This window comes from Euwallacea similis, chromosome 13, assembly GCF_039881205.1.
Source record: "Euwallacea similis isolate ESF13 chromosome 13, ESF131.1, whole genome shotgun sequence".
Lineage (NCBI taxonomy): Eukaryota > Metazoa > Arthropoda > Insecta > Coleoptera > Curculionidae > Euwallacea > Euwallacea similis.
This window is the reverse complement of record NC_089621.1, coordinates 991,112-1,009,767: the sequence shown is the minus strand read 5'-3', so window position 1 is coordinate 1,009,767 and position 18,656 is coordinate 991,112. Positions and strand designations below refer to the sequence as shown.

The 18,656-nt window shown below is 37.7% G+C and overlaps 1 protein-coding gene across 2 annotated transcripts in view; it reads left to right on the top strand.

Moving 5' to 3' along the window:
* Positions 1-18,656, top strand: part of LOC136413193 (zwei Ig domain protein zig-8-like) — a 127,982-nt gene that overhangs the window by 101,219 nt on the left and 8,107 nt on the right. For both annotated transcript variants that reach the window (XM_066396586.1, XM_066396585.1), the window contains exon 3: positions 2,484-2,677. In XM_066396586.1, coding sequence (XP_066252683.1) covers positions 2,484-2,677 — 194 coding nt within the window. The remainder of the gene's footprint in view (positions 1-2,483; positions 2,678-18,656) is intronic.

Sequence of the window (18,656 nt, the reverse complement as noted above, 5' to 3'; positions counted from 1 at the left end):
AAAGTCCAACTTACAAATGACAAAGAAAAATTACTTCCGTTCTATGAACGTTGAGATTATGTTCCAAACGGGAAGCTAAATTTGTTGTTCCGGAGGAAGAGCAAAGCCTCTCCTAATACTTTATTTTCTTTTCATTTTAAGAAGCGAGTTCTCTTCGGTGTAATATCCCGAAAACTTCCTTAAATTTGCAAGAGAAAGCCTCTTGCACTGTAATCTTAAAAAAATTGCATGCAAAATTAAAATCAAACTCCCCCTCTCGGTGCTTCTCATTATGGCCGAGAGCAATCACTTTCCCATCTTCAAAGGGTCTTTACTAAACATCAGAGAACTAATGACTACAAATCCTTATTAAGAAAGCATCCATAAGGCACCACTTTCTCGAAATCCATAGTAAACTCTTTGAAAACTTTTAATTATTATTAAGTTTCGACAGCCAAGTAATTAGAACTAATTATTTTGATGGAAATGCTGATGACGGGGGTTTTAAATTAAGCTTTCAATACTAATTTTTAATGAGGTTAGTTCAAAAAAGCCTTGTTGAAAAGGTACTTTTAGAAGAAAATGTAAATTCTTATGATTTTTTCAGGTTCGTTTTTTCTTGAGTTTTATTAACCTTTGAATTGATAGTTGAAAAACACTTGCAACTACTTATCGATGATAAAGGCTCAAATTTTTGAATCGAATTAACATCAAAATGGTTAAATTAACGAAGTTAAAGTCAAAGAAATACGTAATGTTAATATCACACTTTGAGAATTTTCTGCATTGACTGCTGATCATTTCCTGAATTTGTTTAATAAATTAATCCGAGTGAGCGTATTGTCCTTCACATAAACACCTGCCGAGTGCCGTGTCCGGCGCCTCTCTGATTGGTCGAATTCGATTTAAAGGCCTTGGCGTTTTGTGAAAATGAAATACGCCCAGTTGGATTACTTGATTTACAAACATATTTTAATTGTGAGAAAATAGAAGAATTTTACAATTTAAAAAAGACTCGTAGTGAAAGGTACGTATTCTCCGCAACACCGAGCAATTCAAGTACTTCACCCCTACTTATTTTTCTCAGTTCTTCTGCTGATTTTTCAGTAACTATCCGAAGACCTTTCACTTTACGATATTGGCGATATCGGGCATCAAAAGTCGGTTTCTCTATTGGCTCTAAAACTCATTCAATAATCGTTGGTTCAGTCTGACTGGTCGCTGTGACTGGGCTATTATTACACGGGACATAAAGCCAAGTTTCCTCAGCATGGCTACATTGTGAAGTGATACAAATGCCGACATAGAAAGTTCCCAGAAAAGATATTTCATGCGAATTTTCGAGCTAAACCGAGATAAGCTGAAGAAGAGGGCGAAAACAATGAGATCCGGGATATCAATCTGCCACAAAACAAAAACTTTGGCGTTAAAAAAAAGGTGATTTCCTACCCTAAAAACGTCGTCTCACTCAATCACCGTTCCTTCGATATCTGTCTGGACGTGACTGGAGAGTAAGCACAAGGGCACAAAGCCAATGGCTGGCCACCCTTTTCCAGAACTGTTCCAGATACGAGGTGCATTGTAAAGTGATATAAATCCCGTCAGAGCAGACTCACATAAAAGGATATTTCCATGGACTTATTGTGAATGGGGCTACCCGGGGAACGAAAACACAATTTCCCAGAAAGGTTACATGTGTTGCTCGAAGATGAGAATTCGGCTTCCTTTGAATGTTTGAGGGACAGATTTCTTCTTTTATGGCAGGGCGAATAAAATTGATAATGGGATTCTTTGGCAACAGTTCGACTGCGATATTTGAAACGTTGTAAAGCTCCATTTCTATACCGGATTGAAATTTCCAGAGCTGCCAGTACGATCCAGCATTAATGGTTTTAAAGTTCACATATATCATAAGTTCGTTGGCCCTAAGGATTTTGGGTTATAGTGGCAAGAAAAATGGCGCTATTAAATTGAAAAAGCTGAGTTTCTATAACAAATAGTCGGTACGTACGTCACGTAGAAAATTAAGTTCAAAATTGGAAGCCAAAATGGATGTCGAAGCCCTAGATTTCTATTTCTCTTTAAGATGCTGATGTTACCAGTATTTTTAATTCCGTTTATCTGCTAAGTCACTGGGGCAAGCTACTTAGGTGCCGATTGTTCTAGAGGGTTGAATTTATAAAGAAACGAAACTCCTGGAGGATTCTTCCGAGGCAGGTCACGTCTATCTAATGAATTTAAAGCTTTATCTAGTAATTAACTCAACAGAAACATTTTAAACTCAAGTATCTCGACTATCTATTACCAGGACGCAATTAAAACTTACAATCGCTTAAATTGCCAGCTTGCCATAGTTTAACTACTAACCCGTCGTTTTATTGGGTCGTTGGAAAAGAGTGTTAATGGCGATTTGCAGGAAATTTTGTAGGAAGACCCCTAAACCTAAAACTGCATACGGGAGATTATTTTCAATTTCAACACGTTTCTTTTCTCAATTTTTGCAGGTGGCACAAACTTCGTGAGCTCCACAATTCAAGAGTCATCCGAGTCCACCCCCTCAAAGCCCAAGCTTCTGGAAGGGCCGCCAGGAAAGCCCCAGAAACCTTATTTCGATGACATAGGGCCTAGGAATGTGACAGCGGTAGTGGGACAATCGGCCCTTTTGAACTGTAGGGTGAAACATCCCGGGGATAGAACTGTAAGTAGATTCAAGCTGTTTTGAAAAGAGATATCGATGCTGCACTTAATTTGAACAAAGTTTAGGGTTTTTGAGGTTGCAGGTTCTTTATAAGGCCCCATCAATAAAAATCGAGGGATGTCAGATCGGGCGACCGAGGAGACCATGGCATTATGAAGTCGATTTCTTTTGAGGTAGCTGATTACGTCTTAGTTGTAAAATCATAAGACTTCAAATACGCGGTATTTCGCAACTTTTCATGTTTTAAGTGCCGACATCTCCGAACCCCCTGGAGTAATCACGTTTAAATGTACCTGGAGCACTGCGCCCGAACGCTCTCGAAGGCATTATCGTTCTACTCACAATTAAGAACTGAGGCAATAGTTAATTTTAAGTTTGATAAAAGTGGCCTTCTTTTAAATACCTGCCTGATGGGACTATACGGTAATTTGAGTAAAGTGCGTGTAGGTAGGGGAACGAGGGTGAAAAAATGTCGATTTCTCATCGGAGTTTTTAGCATCAGGATGAAGGAATGCGCGAATTTTCCCAAAGGAAATGCGATGGTTTGGCAGACAGGCATATACGAGAAAGTGTTTCATGCTTGTTACGTTTTCCGCCATAAATAAACGAGCAATTTTCCCCGTCTATAGCGCGAATGTATACGCCTCGCAGTTTTTCAGGGTTTCCAATTTCCTCCTTACGCTTTTGTTAACACACGCAGAGTAGTTTAAAAATGATGGCAATATTTTACGGGCAAGGTCATCTTTGGGCATAAACAACGCCCTTTTTTCGGGCCGCCAGCGAAATTTCCCACCACTATCCCTTGTGCAAATAAAGTTCTTCGATTCGACGTTATGTAACTCGGAAATATTTCCCAAAGGCGATCTTTGAAGAATGTAGGCACCTTAAATAAATAGCAAAACGATTTAGGAAACATCCCCAACGGTAATACTTGGTTTTTCTGAGCGTTCCTCCCAAACGGGCACGGAAAATTGCCAAATTATCCCCAAGGAAATTCGGAGGCTGAGGTATTACGAAACACGTGCTGTTTACATTCATTACGACGTCTAAATAACTACAAGGAAAGCGAAAAGCGTTCACTTTTGATCTTCTGCCTCAGATTTTGAGAAATTAGTTTCCAGATTAAGACTAATGGATGTGTCTAGGCAACTCTTACCTGAGCGTTTTAATATTTCAGTTCGAGCTAAATGTTCATCCGACCAACTCCTGTTGGATGGATTTTGCTGAATTTCCTTCCTTACCACAATAAGATATAAACTTTAAGAGTTAGCGGGCCTTTTGACAGAACCTCGGAATTATGCCGGAGATAAACAAATTAGAAAAGCGTTCGGATTACATGGCACAGAAAGCGATAAGCCCGAATGCTTTGAATTTGCGAAAATTATGAAGTCAACTTGGAAACGTTTAAATGCAGGGAGATGGAGTTTAAAGTCAGATTTCGCCTCCGAATTAATACCGTAATTTACCCTGTTTCAGCCAAGGCCCCAAAAAAGGGCTTCCATTAGGTCAATAAGGAGCACTAATGGCTCCAATTTTTTTAATCGATAATGGATTCCATCTGGCGTTTCTAACAGATTCCAGGGGATATTAATTTGAGCTTCGATAAGTCATAAAAATTCTTCAGAAAAGCATTAGAATGCCAACGACCCTCAATAACGTCTTATAAACTCGACCAAATGGGCATCCGTCGATCCAATGGTATGGTGGCAGCATACTGCGTGACATAGAAAAGAGAACACCCTGTGAAAATGGCTTGATTTAAATCATTTTTGGTATGTAAAAACGATCAGTTTTTCAATTACGTTTTCACATTCGTTTCTGCTTTATCAGGAATTTTAGGTGCTGTCTTGACTGTAAAAATCGCAATAATAAATCAACTTTTATAGAGGTTGGACAATGGGCTTGCAGAGGCTGGTTTGCCATTTAGAGAAATCGCCACAAGGCTGAATCGAAGTTTAAATACCGCGATCAGTTAGAAAGAAGGAGAGATATAGGAAAGCGTCGAAGAACTGTAAAACCTCAAGATCGCCGCCTTAGACTTTTAGAGTGAAGAGACTGGTTTGTCTCGTCGAGAATGCTAGCAGACCAGTCGTTTGCCGAATACGGACGGTCTATTGGAATATGAACCCTTGACCCCATCTTGTGCTACCTCTTACCCTTCTTTATCGACAAAATTGATTGCAGTGGTGCAGAAAACGCGTGCAATGAGCTCTGAAATGGGACACTGTAGTTTTCAGCGACGAATCCAGATTTTATCTGGGTATGAGTGATGGTCGAGGCAGAGCGAGACGGCGACAAGGTACGCTAGTGTATAGGGGATAATGGTATGGGGTACTAGAGCTCATGGTACCAAATCATCTTCACATCTCATCAAAGGTAATATGATCGCTCTACGATACATCCGAGAAGTTTTGGAGCAGCGTCTTCCGCCCTATCTCAGAACATTCTGCAATCCAATTTTTCAACAAGATAATGCACAACCGCATGTGGCTCGGGTTACTATGAATTTCTTCCAACAAAACGAAATCAATTTGTTACCTTGGCCACCCCGATATCCAGACTTATCACCAGTCGAGCATGCCTGGGATATTTTAAGCAAAAGGTTACAAAATTTACCCCATCCTCCAAAAACACTAGCGGCGTTCTGTAATGCCGCACAAATAGCCTGGAATAAGATCTCTCAAGAGGATATCGATCATCTCATTGAATCGATGTCTAGACGTGTCCAGGAGTGGCTAAGACATAGCGGAGGGCCTACATATTTTTAAGTGTTTTTCGAGGTTTAACCATCAAATTTGTTTCATTTTTGAAGGACGGAGTTATGTAAGAACACGTATACCACAAATTATTTAAATCAAACTATATATATATAATATATATATAATACGGGATGTTCTCTTTTCTACGTCTCGCAGTATATATTGAAGGACCAGCACTGGGAATAATATGTTTTTGAAATCGATCAGGTTATTTGCGAAATAATGACTTCCAGGCAAGTAGGTTACACGCCTGTATCAAGCGCGGCTTGATCAAAGCCTATTTCGATAACAAAAACTTTTCAAAGTAAATTTTCATGGCCCCTTTAGTCGCTCTCCTCCTTTCTACCCGGGCCTAACACAAAACGCTTCGTATCCATTAATTTCCAAGTTTTCCAATGGGATGACAATAAATAATTGTTTCCGCACAATGGACTAAACCCGATTGGAGCTCTCCTTTTTATTTCCATTAATTAATCCCGAGTCCTGATCATTTTTGTTCCATTTTCCGGCAAATTAATTGCACCACAAATTTGTTTTTATGAATTTATTAATTAACTAAAATCGCCATTTTTTCGTTAGGCAAGTTTGTTTATCATGCTGCAAAAATTGAATTCTGCATGATGCTTCGATTTTGGAGAAATTTGAGCTTTAAACAGAAGCGGCCCAGATTTCAAAAAAGGGCCCAAGTACACATTTTCCCTTAAGTTCGTAACTGACCTGGTAAAAATAACTAAAGCTGAGGTATACCGGAAGAATTTCCTGAAACAAATTTTCGAAATTTCCGTAATCAAACCCTTGGAAGATATCACCGGCAATTAGGTCGTAAAAAAGCAAATTTCCCGGAATAAACCGGACTCCCTTCCTTACACGCTACTGATTTAATTTAGGCTCGAGACGAGGGTGGAGAAGATTCGAAACTAACCCTTGCACCGATTACTCTGCCATGGCAATTGCCGCATCTATACAAGAAAAGTTAATAACTTTCGGCTCTTAATCCTGCCGGCTTCCGATCGGAACAAATCTTTTTGCCCTTCTTTCGCCAAATTTACAGTCGAATTAGGGGCAATTTGTTTTTTAGATTGGACCCTTAATTTCCGGTAAGGATATATCCCGACTTCTACCCTCAAATTGCCAGTGCCGACAACTTTTTCGTGATACCGAAGAGCTTCATTTTTCTTCTTGTTTGCAGTGAGAATAACGAATCACACCAGACCCCAATTTTTAGGGTAAGTGCTGGAAACGACCTCAATTTGTTGTAATGCAGGCTGTTAATCGTTTAAATTTAACGGCACGCTGCTGTAATTCATTAACATCCGCAAAGAAGATAATCAAGATGGTTTAGATCTGGGGATCGAGCTCGCCAGTATACGACCCACCTCGCCTAATTCATCGCCCGGAAAAGTTCGATTCAAATACGCTCTCACAGGTCGACAAAAATGAGGTGACGCTCAAGCAATTTATTAAGCGGGAATGTAGAAGTCTGGAAGAGACCTTATCCAGCAATGAATTAAAATGCATTTAACTCCGCATGGAAATTAATTGATGGCTATTACAGGCCCAACACTCATCATTTTATAAATTCAAATAATCCAGAGCTGTATTCTTGTATTCCGGAAGCTAAAATAGACTGGAAATAAGGTGCTTTCGAATTCCCATTTTCATTTGTACTCTATAGAAGCAAAATGATTGCCTAAAGCTCTATAGATGCGTTTTCAATTTATTAAAGTTTGAGTCGCTTTTAGAATTAATGCACGTCAAATCGAAGTTGGTGCTGAAAGTTATAATCCCATTGAATCACTATGAATGCGACAGAAAAAGCATACCATCACCAAATCAATTTTGTACATTAACCTATTTCCTACATCTCATCATGTGCGTTCAATTTGCAATAGGAAGAGACAGCAAATTAGTGATTTAAACAGATAAACATGTAAATTAGCATTGTGTCCACTATAGCAAAATCAGCTTGGCGTCATTATTAACAGGAACATAATCAAGCTAATACAATTAACCTCTGCCTTTTGTCCGTTCATCGATTCCGCGTTATATAACCATTTAATAATTACAAAAAAAAATATTTTTCCATTACAAAATCGTTATTTTCGATGAGAGGAAATTTGGAAAATACGCCGAAATGCACATTTTTCGTCGAATAAAATACGAGCCGCTGATACAAATTGATAAACATGTAAATTAGCCATTGTGTTCGATTGGAAAAATTGGCTCCAAATGGCCGTTTGTTCTATGCACTCATTAAGCACATAGGTCAAACAAACTCGAATTAAACCCTGTTGCGTTTTGCTGCTATCCCGAACAAAAGCTTCTAAAGGCGCATTCGCCATTAAGTCCAGAGGTAGTCGATTCAAGTTATAAATTTGACCGCACAATGATACCCGCAACATTGCCAGTAGTTCGTATTTTGATATTAATCCTGAAACTCTAAATCTGGCTTATTCTTGTGTTAATTACCAAATAAATTGGCCCGGCTAAAGCCCCCGATTAAACTGCCTTGAACTTACTTTAAGCCATGGCTCGAAATTGAAATCTCAGCCTGAAAGGGTCCAAATTTACCGACTAAAGATTAGACCAGAAATTTTAGGCGATATTAATGGTTGCGTGTTTCATTGAAACATCATTATGTGTCTGGGGTACCTCATCATCGTCAAGGAACTTAAAACTGTCAAAAGCATTTATGGAAATGCACCAAATTTGCCTGCATATCCATTGTATTGCGAAGAGAGCGCAAAATTACACTCGTGGGAAATATCTCATATGGAAATAGGTCGGATCCATATATACGCACGAGAGCTGCATGCATGTGTGCCACTTGTACAAGGTGTCTTGCAAAGAATCTGTTGTAAGTGCAATTTTGTTTTGTAATGAATAGGAATTTCATATTATGCAGGTATTTCAATGTGCGGATGTCCTTATACCTATAGAGCGATGAGGGTCGAGAGTTTTCGATCTTAATTGCGACATTGCGCCTATCAGAACTTGAAAAGCTCATTTGGAGCAGAAGCATAGGCCGCAAGACGACGTGAGAAAACTTACAATAAATTGCGTGCAATGGATAAAATGATTTTAGAAAGAAATAGAAAGTGAAAAATACAGAATACATAAACTTCTCCCTCTTGAAACGCACAAGACCAAAATTTCTCGCTCTTCCATTCCTTTCAACTCCCTTATTGTTTCAAATCTAACCTATCTAAGAACCCTTTGTACGAGATACGACAGTCACCCTTCGCATCCTCAATAAAAGCCACAATTAATATCCCATTGAGTGCCATTGGCTGAGACTAATTCAGCGAATCAATAATTCATATTCGCTCATCGTTTGTTGGAGAGTGGGACTCCTCCACCGACCTTCGGCTTTGTGTTTTAATAACTCCTGTTTCGCAAGTAATTATCGTCGATGCGAGGACAATGCGGGCCAAATCCGCACGTATGATTAAAAATATAAACGGGAACGGTGCGCAGACAGAGAAAATTATGCCGTAGGGGTCCACAAAGGGCTACGTTTTGATGGGCGGATAAAGGGAGAACGAGAGATGTGAAGCCTCTATAAATTCTAGTTTCGAAACAGATAGTAATCGATAATAAAAAATTCTCAAGGCTAAGCCAAACCACCGATTCGAAGCCCCAAAAACGAGAAAACGAGAACGGTCTTAATCTTGAGAATTTCGCGGGTTAGCCATATCTGGGTCTGGATTTCTTTCCAATTAGTAGAGAACTTGTATATGAACGTTTCTCCTAATTTCCATTACAAATGAGCCGGTCTGGTTGAAGGTACACAATGCCCTGCAGATACGTTTTCAATTTATTACAGTTTCTGCTTTAACTATTGCTCGTGTTGCAACTGAAATGCTAAGTTACTCCATGTAAATTGTAGAACAGCCCTGATGGCCAGAGCGTCATTTCTTTGAAAAAGGGTCTCCGAAAATGGAACGAATAAACAAGAGGAATGTGTTTTGTTTGCATATTTCTATAGGTGGGAGAAATGGTTTTAGCTGCAAAAATTGGGTTTTGTTATTTCAAAAGGTTGTATTGCATGGCCTATTTTTGCACTGGCAAATATCCAAAAATAGATCCTGACCATGAAATTTTCTGTTAGGACTATGCAAAAATGGATTTGTTAACAGGGAGATTATTTCAGAAACTCGATGTTGCGATAGAAGGCAATTTCTCCTAAATCATACGTGAAAATGGTAAAAGCATGAGGAAATTAAGCCCGACTTGGCAACGTTGCCTGGTTTTATAATGGAGCATGGATAGTCAACCTCGCGTATCTGATTAATGTCGAGATGTTAAAGCAGGGTTGTCAGAGTTGCTGTTATTTAAATGCCATGACAATTGAAGCTACAGGTTGGCTTGTTCCCTAACTACATATTTGTGACGGTATCTTATGAAACCCAAGTCAACGTGGCAACTGCGCCCTTCGCAGTAGAGCGTTATTTTTATTGTATTTTTGTTTATGTGAGACGACTGACACCCTTTTTAGGGATTTAGCTGGCACCACTTGTATCGTGTAGCGGCTCATTGCCTGCTTTGTCACATTTTTACTACTATTTATCCATATGGGTTAGCACGTAAATCATTAGTTTTTACCAATAAGACTTAGTGGTAGTTGTGGAGGTTATTTTTACACGAAACAGTAAAAATAAGACGGCGAATTAACAGTGGTTAGACCGCGACTATCCAGTCCATAATCATCTTGGCGGCCATTTTGCGGCATTACCTCACTTTGGCCCTACGAGGAAAGTCATACATATGTACATGCTTCTGATCCCTTAATCCGAACCAATCATCGCATACATATATGGTGGTCTTCTCAACTGGATCAACAGCGCTTCATCCTGGTTTAGTTACTAAACACATTCCATCTAGAATTTGGGATCCAGGAACGCATCAGGCGAGATTTTGGAATGCCCAACGCCTGTACACTTCAAATTTGGACCACGGAAGTGAAATGTAAATAAGTAAAATTGAATTTTCTTATTCACGTCGGCAATCGGTCGTGTCAGAACAATTTGCGAATAAAAACCCTATGGTTTACAGTACAAACCAGCGGCGTTGCTTACATACTCTATGTTTTCATTATGTAGTGATTCATATAGTCAAAAACGTGGAATTGTTCTCAGTAATTAGCTGCCAAAGATACGGTCAAACTCAACAGCCTATACAGGGTGTAACAAATTCGGGGGTATTTCAAAATCGACTCTCACCATTGGGATCTCGGGAACTAGAGGGGATACGAAGAAGTTTAAATGGGGGCAAAGTTGCGCAATCTAGCGCTTGATCGAATACCATTTTCAAAATTTTAATTTTCCGAGTACACCCGAAGATATCCGAGAAAAACTAAAAATTGAAGAATCCATTTTTATTTTTTTTAGCGTTATTTGACAAGAAAGGTTAAATCCGTAAGCACATTTTCATTGCCACTTTTTCTCAGCTACACGATGACATATTCAGATTTGCCATCCGACGTTTTGTCTTTCGGCTATCATTATCAAATTTATTTTTTCTTATGGGCGCCATATTGGAATTTTCAACAGAAAAATAGTGCGTTTCATTCTGGTTTCATTGATATAGAACTTCTTATAATTTACTTTTTTAAAAGCCGAAATATTTAAATAAAAAGAAATATTACATAGTTGGCCTTGACTCCATCGAAAGACGTTCTTTTGTTCGCGCTATATGACAGAACTCCTCAAACGAAATTAGTGCGTGTGCAGATTTCCAATGAAAATGAGCTTCAAAAATGAAAAGAAACGAGATATATTAAGACTTTATTAAAAATTTGATAGGAACAGTACATTTAGCTGAGTTTGGTACCTTTGAAAATCTTCTTCCATTCTGTTCCATACTTCATTTTAAGTTTTTGGTTGGTTTGGTGAGTTTGGCGCTTTCGAAATGTTCGTCCAAAGTTTTAAATAATGTTCTATGCGGCTGTTGTCTTTCCGGATATAACTCAAAATACATTTGAGCTGTTTTCGTACTGTTTCTATCAAATTTATAATAAAGTCTTAACATATCTCGTTTCTCTTCATTTCTGAAGCTCATTTTCATTGGAAATCTGCACACGCTCTAATCTCGTTTGAGGAGTTCTGTCATATAACGCGAACAAAAGAAAATCTTTCGATGGAGTCAAGGCCAACTATTATATGTAATATTTCTCTTGATTTAAATATTTCGGCTTTTAAAAAAGTAAATTATAAGAAGTTTTATATCAGTGAAATCAGAATGAAACGCATTATTTTTCTGTCGAAAAATTCAATATGGCACCCATAAGAAAAAATCAAGTTGATAATGGTAGCCGAAAAACGAAACTTCGGATGGCAAATCTGAATATGTCATCGTGTAGCTGAGAAAAAGTGGTAATGAAAATGTGCTTACGGATTTAACTATTCTTGTCAAATAACCCTAAAAAAAATAAAAATGGATTTTCCAATTTTTAGTTTTTCTCGAATATCTTCAGAAGTACTCGAAAAATTAAAATATTGAAAATGGTATTCAATCAAGCGCTAAATTACGCAATTTTGCCCCCATTTAAACTTCTTCGTATCTCTTCTAGTTTTCGAGATCCCAATAGTGAAGGTCGAATTTGAAATACCCTGGATATGGGGATCTCGGAAACGGTAAGATATAAATATAAAGTCGATTATATGGAGGCTAAGTTGCGTATTTTGAAATTCAACAGTAATCTATTTGCGAAAGTAAAAAAATCCGAATACTTTCGAAAGTTTCTGATAAAAACCAAAAATTTGAATTTTCGTTTTTTTCAGAAAACCTGAAAATCATTATTCGGAGAAAGCTAATAATGAAACATAATTAGAGCAATTTTTGTCTAGTTTTCTACTGTCGTGATCAGTATTTTTACTCGACGATTGGTTTTTGAGATGTAATGAACTACTTTGGATTTTTTTATGGGCGCCATTTTGAATTTTTACAAAATTGAAATCCACATGAGATTTCCTTTTCAGTGATGTATTATGTCCCAGCATTTTAGTGAATTTTATAAGAATAAAAGTAAAAAAACATTTTCCATCTAAGGAGCTTTGAATTGCGTTGCCTTGTCAAGTTAACAAAAGTCAGATTGTATTTTGTTAATTTATTTCTCAGCCCCCTAATATTATTAAATAATGAAGTTAACAAAACACAATCTGATGATTGTTGACTTGACATATCAACGCAATTCAAGGCTTCTTTCATGGAAAATGTTTTTTTACTTTTATTCATATAAAATCCACTAAAATACTGGAATCACTAGAAAGGAAATTTCATGTCGATTCTAATTTTGCAAAAATCCAAGATGGCGCCCATAAGTAAATCCAAAGTAGTCAATGGTGTCTCAAAAACTAATCTTTGAGTAAAAATAGTGATTACAACAGTAGAAAACCAGACAAAGAGTGCTCTAAAAATGTTTTATTACCAGCTTTCCCCGAATAATGGTTTCCGAGTTTTTTAAGGAAAACGAAAATCCAAATTTCCGTTTTCATCGAATGTTTCCGATGGTATTCGGATTTTTTTTAATCGCAAATGGATTATTATTGAGCACCAAAATACGCAACTTTGCCTCCCTTTAACTGACTTTCTATCTCTTACCATTTTCCAGATCCTCATACATTGGCTAGAATTTGTTACACCTTGTATGCAATAGGTCAAAAAAGCATTCATGCGCCTATTAGGTTGCCGTTATTAAATTAGATTTAATAAAGAACTCTTTATAGCAAAATAAAATCCAGCAATATTTATTGCAAATAAAAAATAAACGATAACTGAAAATGACTGAAGTAAAAAACTATTCGTGCATATAGCTGATTTTAATTATTATTAATTAATAAAATAGAAAAATGGGGTTTAAATATTTTGTAGCTCGTCCTTTAGCCTCGATAACTGCTTGCAAACAACGAGGCAAGGAATTGATTAAGTTATTGGTAATTTCTGGAGAAATGTTTTGCCATTCTTCCTTTAATACCGCTTGTAGCTAAGTTTTGTTTTGGAGCTGATGGTTTCGAACTTGTCTGTCGAGATGTTTCCACAAGTGTTCAGTAGGATTGAGATCCGCAAATTGTGTAAATGTTGCTAACTGGTGAGCAACATTGTTTAACAATTATTCGCGCATTACTGTGGAGTAACGTTTGGGGTCATTATCTTCTTAGAAATAATAATATTCAACCAATCCAAGCTTTGTAGCACTTTTATGTAAATTTTGTATTAATATGTCTCTATTCATAAACCTATCCGTGGTTCCTTTGATAAAATGAAGACTGCCGACCCCACTTGCAACTGTATAACCTCAGGCTAAGACGTTTCCACCTCAATATTTACTGTTGGTTGCAGATTCCGTGGATTCATGCGTCCCCCCAGTTTTCTCTAAATAAAATTTGCTCCATCACAGCGAAAAAGGTTAAATTTACTTTCGTCTGAAAATATTGCTAAGTTTAAAATTACTACTTTTATTACTAAACTCTAAGGACTTGTCTAAGTGGAATCTTGTAAACTCTATTCTTAATTTTCGACTTTTCTTGTTAATCCATGACTCCTTTACACGTTTTTTTTATCACGGAAATGAATTTTCCTTAGACAAACTCTAATTGTTTCTAGACGAATGCGTGGTCCAGTAGCAGATTCCAATTCAGGAGCCAAGGAGGAGGCACTCACATGAGGGTTTTTTTATTTGTGTGAAAATGAAATTTTCATTTCGCTTGACTATTTTGAAAAGGCGCCCTGAACGTGTTTTATTTTCAATTAAGTTAATACTTTTAAATTTCTTTAATATGTATGACACAGTACTAGTCAGTTTATCAATCGGTTTAGTTACTTTTCTCACCGATTTATCTTATTGATAATAACACACAATAGGTTTCTTGATTTCCATGCTCAATTCTTTGCCTTTTCCACCCAATCATTAATTTTAATATTGAATTGCTTTAGGGCATTTTGCTAAACTTCACGAAATTAATATTTTGATGTTTTATTAGAAATGCACACATACAATTTAAAAAAAAACAAATATTTGGAAGTGTGCGAATACTTTTTTAGTTGAAGTATTTTCAATGATTGTTTATTTTTTATTTGCAATTAATTTTGTTGACTTTTATTTTGTTTTGAAGAGTTCTTTATTAAACCTAGTTTGTAACTGATATTTCTATGTTTTGATTTTTTAAAACTATTAAAGATACACAGATAAAACACAGCAATCTAATGGGTGAACGAATATTTTTTGACCTACAGTATTTTTTTGAGATTTGTGCTCTACCGTTCGAGAGTGGCTTAGAAATCATTAAAATGGTTGTAAATTCGTGTTAATTGGGGACTGGCTGGTTTATTGTTGTTGATGAGCACCCGTTTTAAAAATCATCGAAAAGCAAGTATGATTTGTTTACATATTTAATTGTTAATTATGGCGGATGACGTTAAGACCTGTGTCTCATGAAATCCAAATCAACGTGGCAACCGCGCCATCCTCTATAGGTCATGTTTCGTTATGTTCGTTGATAAGGGAACAGACGCCCCCTCTAGGGGATTTAGGTGGAACGACTGGTCTGATAAAATGGCGAGTCGCTTCCTCTGTCTCGTTATTGCTCGTTTTTATCGATATTGTTTAGCGCGTAAATTATCAATTTTTTCAATAAACCCTAGCTATAGTTAAGAAGGTTATTTTTAAACGAAACAGTATCTCTGAAATTGTGAACTTACGGCGGTCCATCCAGTCCGCAATGACCTTGTCGGCCATTTTGCGGAATCGCCTCATTTTGGCCTTATGAGAAGAGTCACACGAACTTTCGGTCACGTCAAACCGAAAATCCACAATACGACACATCGCTCAATAAGTCTTCAGTCTAAGTAAGTAAAATCGATCCAATAATTCCATGTAATATTCGCTACTGATAGTTTTACCTTTCTCATGATAGTCGATGAACAAAATATCATGCACGTCCCAAAATACAGATGTCATAACCTTGCCAGGTGACCTTTGAGTTTTTGATCGCTTTGGACGAGTTTCGACGGCCGCTGTCCACTTAGCTGGCGATCTCTTAGATTCAGGTGTGCAGTAGTGGATTCATGTTTCATCCAATGTCACATACCAACGCAAGAAATCCCTTTTATCTCGCTGGAACAGCTCCAAAAAGTGTCGTAGTTCAGCAGGTTGATTTCTGCCTTATTTGTGGCTTCCACTCGCTCGTCTACATCACTCTCGCTCTTATCATCCTCGTCCTCATGTATTTCGGCAAAAATTCGCTCAACGCTTAGCCAATCTCTACTTTCAATCGTGATAGAGTAAAAAGCATGGGTGACCGGTTCAATTAATTTATTCGAGAGAGAAACAACATGGGTTTTAATAAACTATAATATTACTAGCCGAGGGGTACCACCTAAGTTTCCTGAAAGCCCCGTTATGATGACTCTAAAGATTAACTTAAGAAACTTTAGGGTTAAAGAAAACTTAAACTCGTCGCTTTGAGCGCTTGTAGTTACTTTAATAACAACTTAAAACTAAACTTCAACAATAAAAAAAAGAAATTACTTAAACCTAAAAGAAAACTGACCTGAGTTGTCCACTTCTTTGTTGAGTACAGCACTATTACGCCTCGCACTAAACTCAAAAGCTTTTCAATCGTCCACTCTTGTCGAAACGATCGTAATACCAATCAGTACAATTAACACTGAAGTTTCTGTTCGTGTATGGTCCGGGTCACAGGACCCAAAACGTTTTCTGATCCGTCTGGAAGGCCAAATGTGTAATGTCTAACTCAAGGACCAAAATGTTTCGTGGTCAAATGGCGAATTGTTGGCGTCGCACTTTACAATGGACAGAATTCTGACCTTTAAAGGCGTGGGTGAGCGGCACTTTGAACTTGCACTTTTGAAAACACTATTTTCGCGCATAAAGGAAACTATGAATGCCGAGAGGTATGATATTCAAAAGAAAAAAAATTAATAACGAACGAAAATTAGGAATTTTTTTTTCATAAGCAGCTTGTGTCCAACTCGTCTTGCACCGCTAGACTGTCTCTAGCTCTCCAACGTCTTGCGTCTCGACCACTGCTACCCTTTCCTTTTTTCTTTTTTTAGTTATTAATTGTTTTTTATGTTTTAAATGCGCTAGTTTGCGACTAGGCATAAAGAAACACATTTGCTGATACTAATAGAAGACGTCGAAAAGGTCTCTAAGCGTCGTCCGGGTTGGACGCAGACATAAACATTCAAATCATCAACACTAGGCGTGAACTGTAAGAGCGATAAATAAAAAGAAAAAAAGTAATTCATTTCAAATCTAAACCTAGACTTATACATAAACAACTTAATCCAAATAAATAAATTGAACGTGTCATCTGTCGCCTTATCTGTTGCTTTCCTTGTACTCGTAAAGAATTAGAACGAGACCTACTTACAATAACAGTGCTACCAATCGTAGGCGCATTGTTATTTTTGGTCCGGTGTGCGCAAACGCGGCAGCAGACCAAAACGTCAACTAATTGTCAAAATGTCATGGAATTTTGACAGGTATCGTTTGAATGTTGGTTCTATCCAGAAGTCATAAGGGTCTGTCAACACTGCTGTCATATATGTGTCAGACCGGAGGCTTATTGACTGATGTGTTACTTTGAGTCTCTTAATCCGGACCCGCCATCGTATCACTGTGTCTTACTTACTTCTTATATCTGAGGGGACAGCCACGTCCTTTCTCGTCGATTCATCATGAATATTTCTTTTGGAGAGGTACGAAATTTGTCGTTCCAGTCAAGTAAGTCAAGAATGATAAAAAGTCATCAAGCCTGACTGGGGTCCACGCTACTCCATGTGCCAATAGCTTACCATCGTTTAGGCAACCAGTTTCAAAAGTCGCATTTACTGGCGCGCTCGCAACAGCTGTCTTGCCACCAAATCCGTGATAATTTTTGTTAGTTATGAAAATTCTTCAGTTAAAAACGCAAGCATTATTTCAAAACGCAAACTCCACTCTTTGTACCTAAATTCAGAGTCAATCCCTCTGTCATTTTGGCGAAGTTAAATAAAAGTCGAGAATAACGCTCGGCTTTGGAAGTGTTTTACGTTCCATTATTTGTTTGAAAAGAAAGTATTTTAAAACAAAATGCGTGTCGAGTAATTGCTTTTCCCCTCTTTTTCTGGATGCTTCACTTTCCTTTGTCAAGCTGAAAGTGATGACATAATAACAGCGAAGTTTTTATCCGCGAGAGTTTCACTCTTTCTACTTTTGAGGCTCACCATCACACACAAGCTTAACGCATTGTTCGCAATACACCTGAAGCTTTGAAGCTTAACACTCAAAAAGTCTCTTTCGCTCTCGATTCACTTTCGAAGATTTAATGCTGCTCGACTTCAACTTCCGATGGAGCAAAGTTTTTTGTATAAATTTTTTTTAATCAGTCGAAATTGCGTTATAATTGCCGTAGTTGCTCAGATAAACAGATCACACAGTCGACAAATTTCCCTCAAAACGCCTATCATGAATAATGTAAAGCCGATGGGAAAATTACTGCTGCATCTAGTTATATCCCATTTAGTTGTTTTACATTTATTTGACGCCCTCCTGTGCAGGGCCGAACATCAAAATTGCATTTGTCCACCTAAGCGGATTACATACAGGGTGCTTCACCCTAGGACAAGAGGGTGTAATTTAATATTTATCCCGTGGCTTCCCCTAAGAGCGAGATCAACCTTTTTTGTCAATGCCACTCTTCTTTATTCTTAAAGGTCTTCCATCCCAGGCCCATTGTTCCTTAGGAAACGCGAAGCTTAATCAAGTATTTTTTGCTATTGTTTCAACGCCAAAGAACGCAGCAGAACTGCAGGGAGGATGTTACCGTCACAGGGTGATTTTGTTGTGCAAACAAGCTCGAAAACTTCTGTCCTAAACGGCTCTACATTTTAAATCAACGCAATACCTATTTCCGATATCCACATTTGGCTTAAAACTTTCATGTCAGCAATACATTAAGCGGAGCTTTATAGTTTGCTCCAGATATTACACGATTTAGGCTAGAGCGTGTTTTAATAGAATTCTTGCAAGGATCGAAAACTGTGCTCCTATTTGAACAACAATAACCTGAAATTTACTTTTCGCGGTTTCATTAGTCGCTGTGCCGTATCGGGAAATGGAATCGTTCTCACTCCTCTCGCTAATGCCTTAATGATGGCCGCACAACACGAAAACGATATTAACCCAGTAGAAAATAACAATATATGGCACTTTT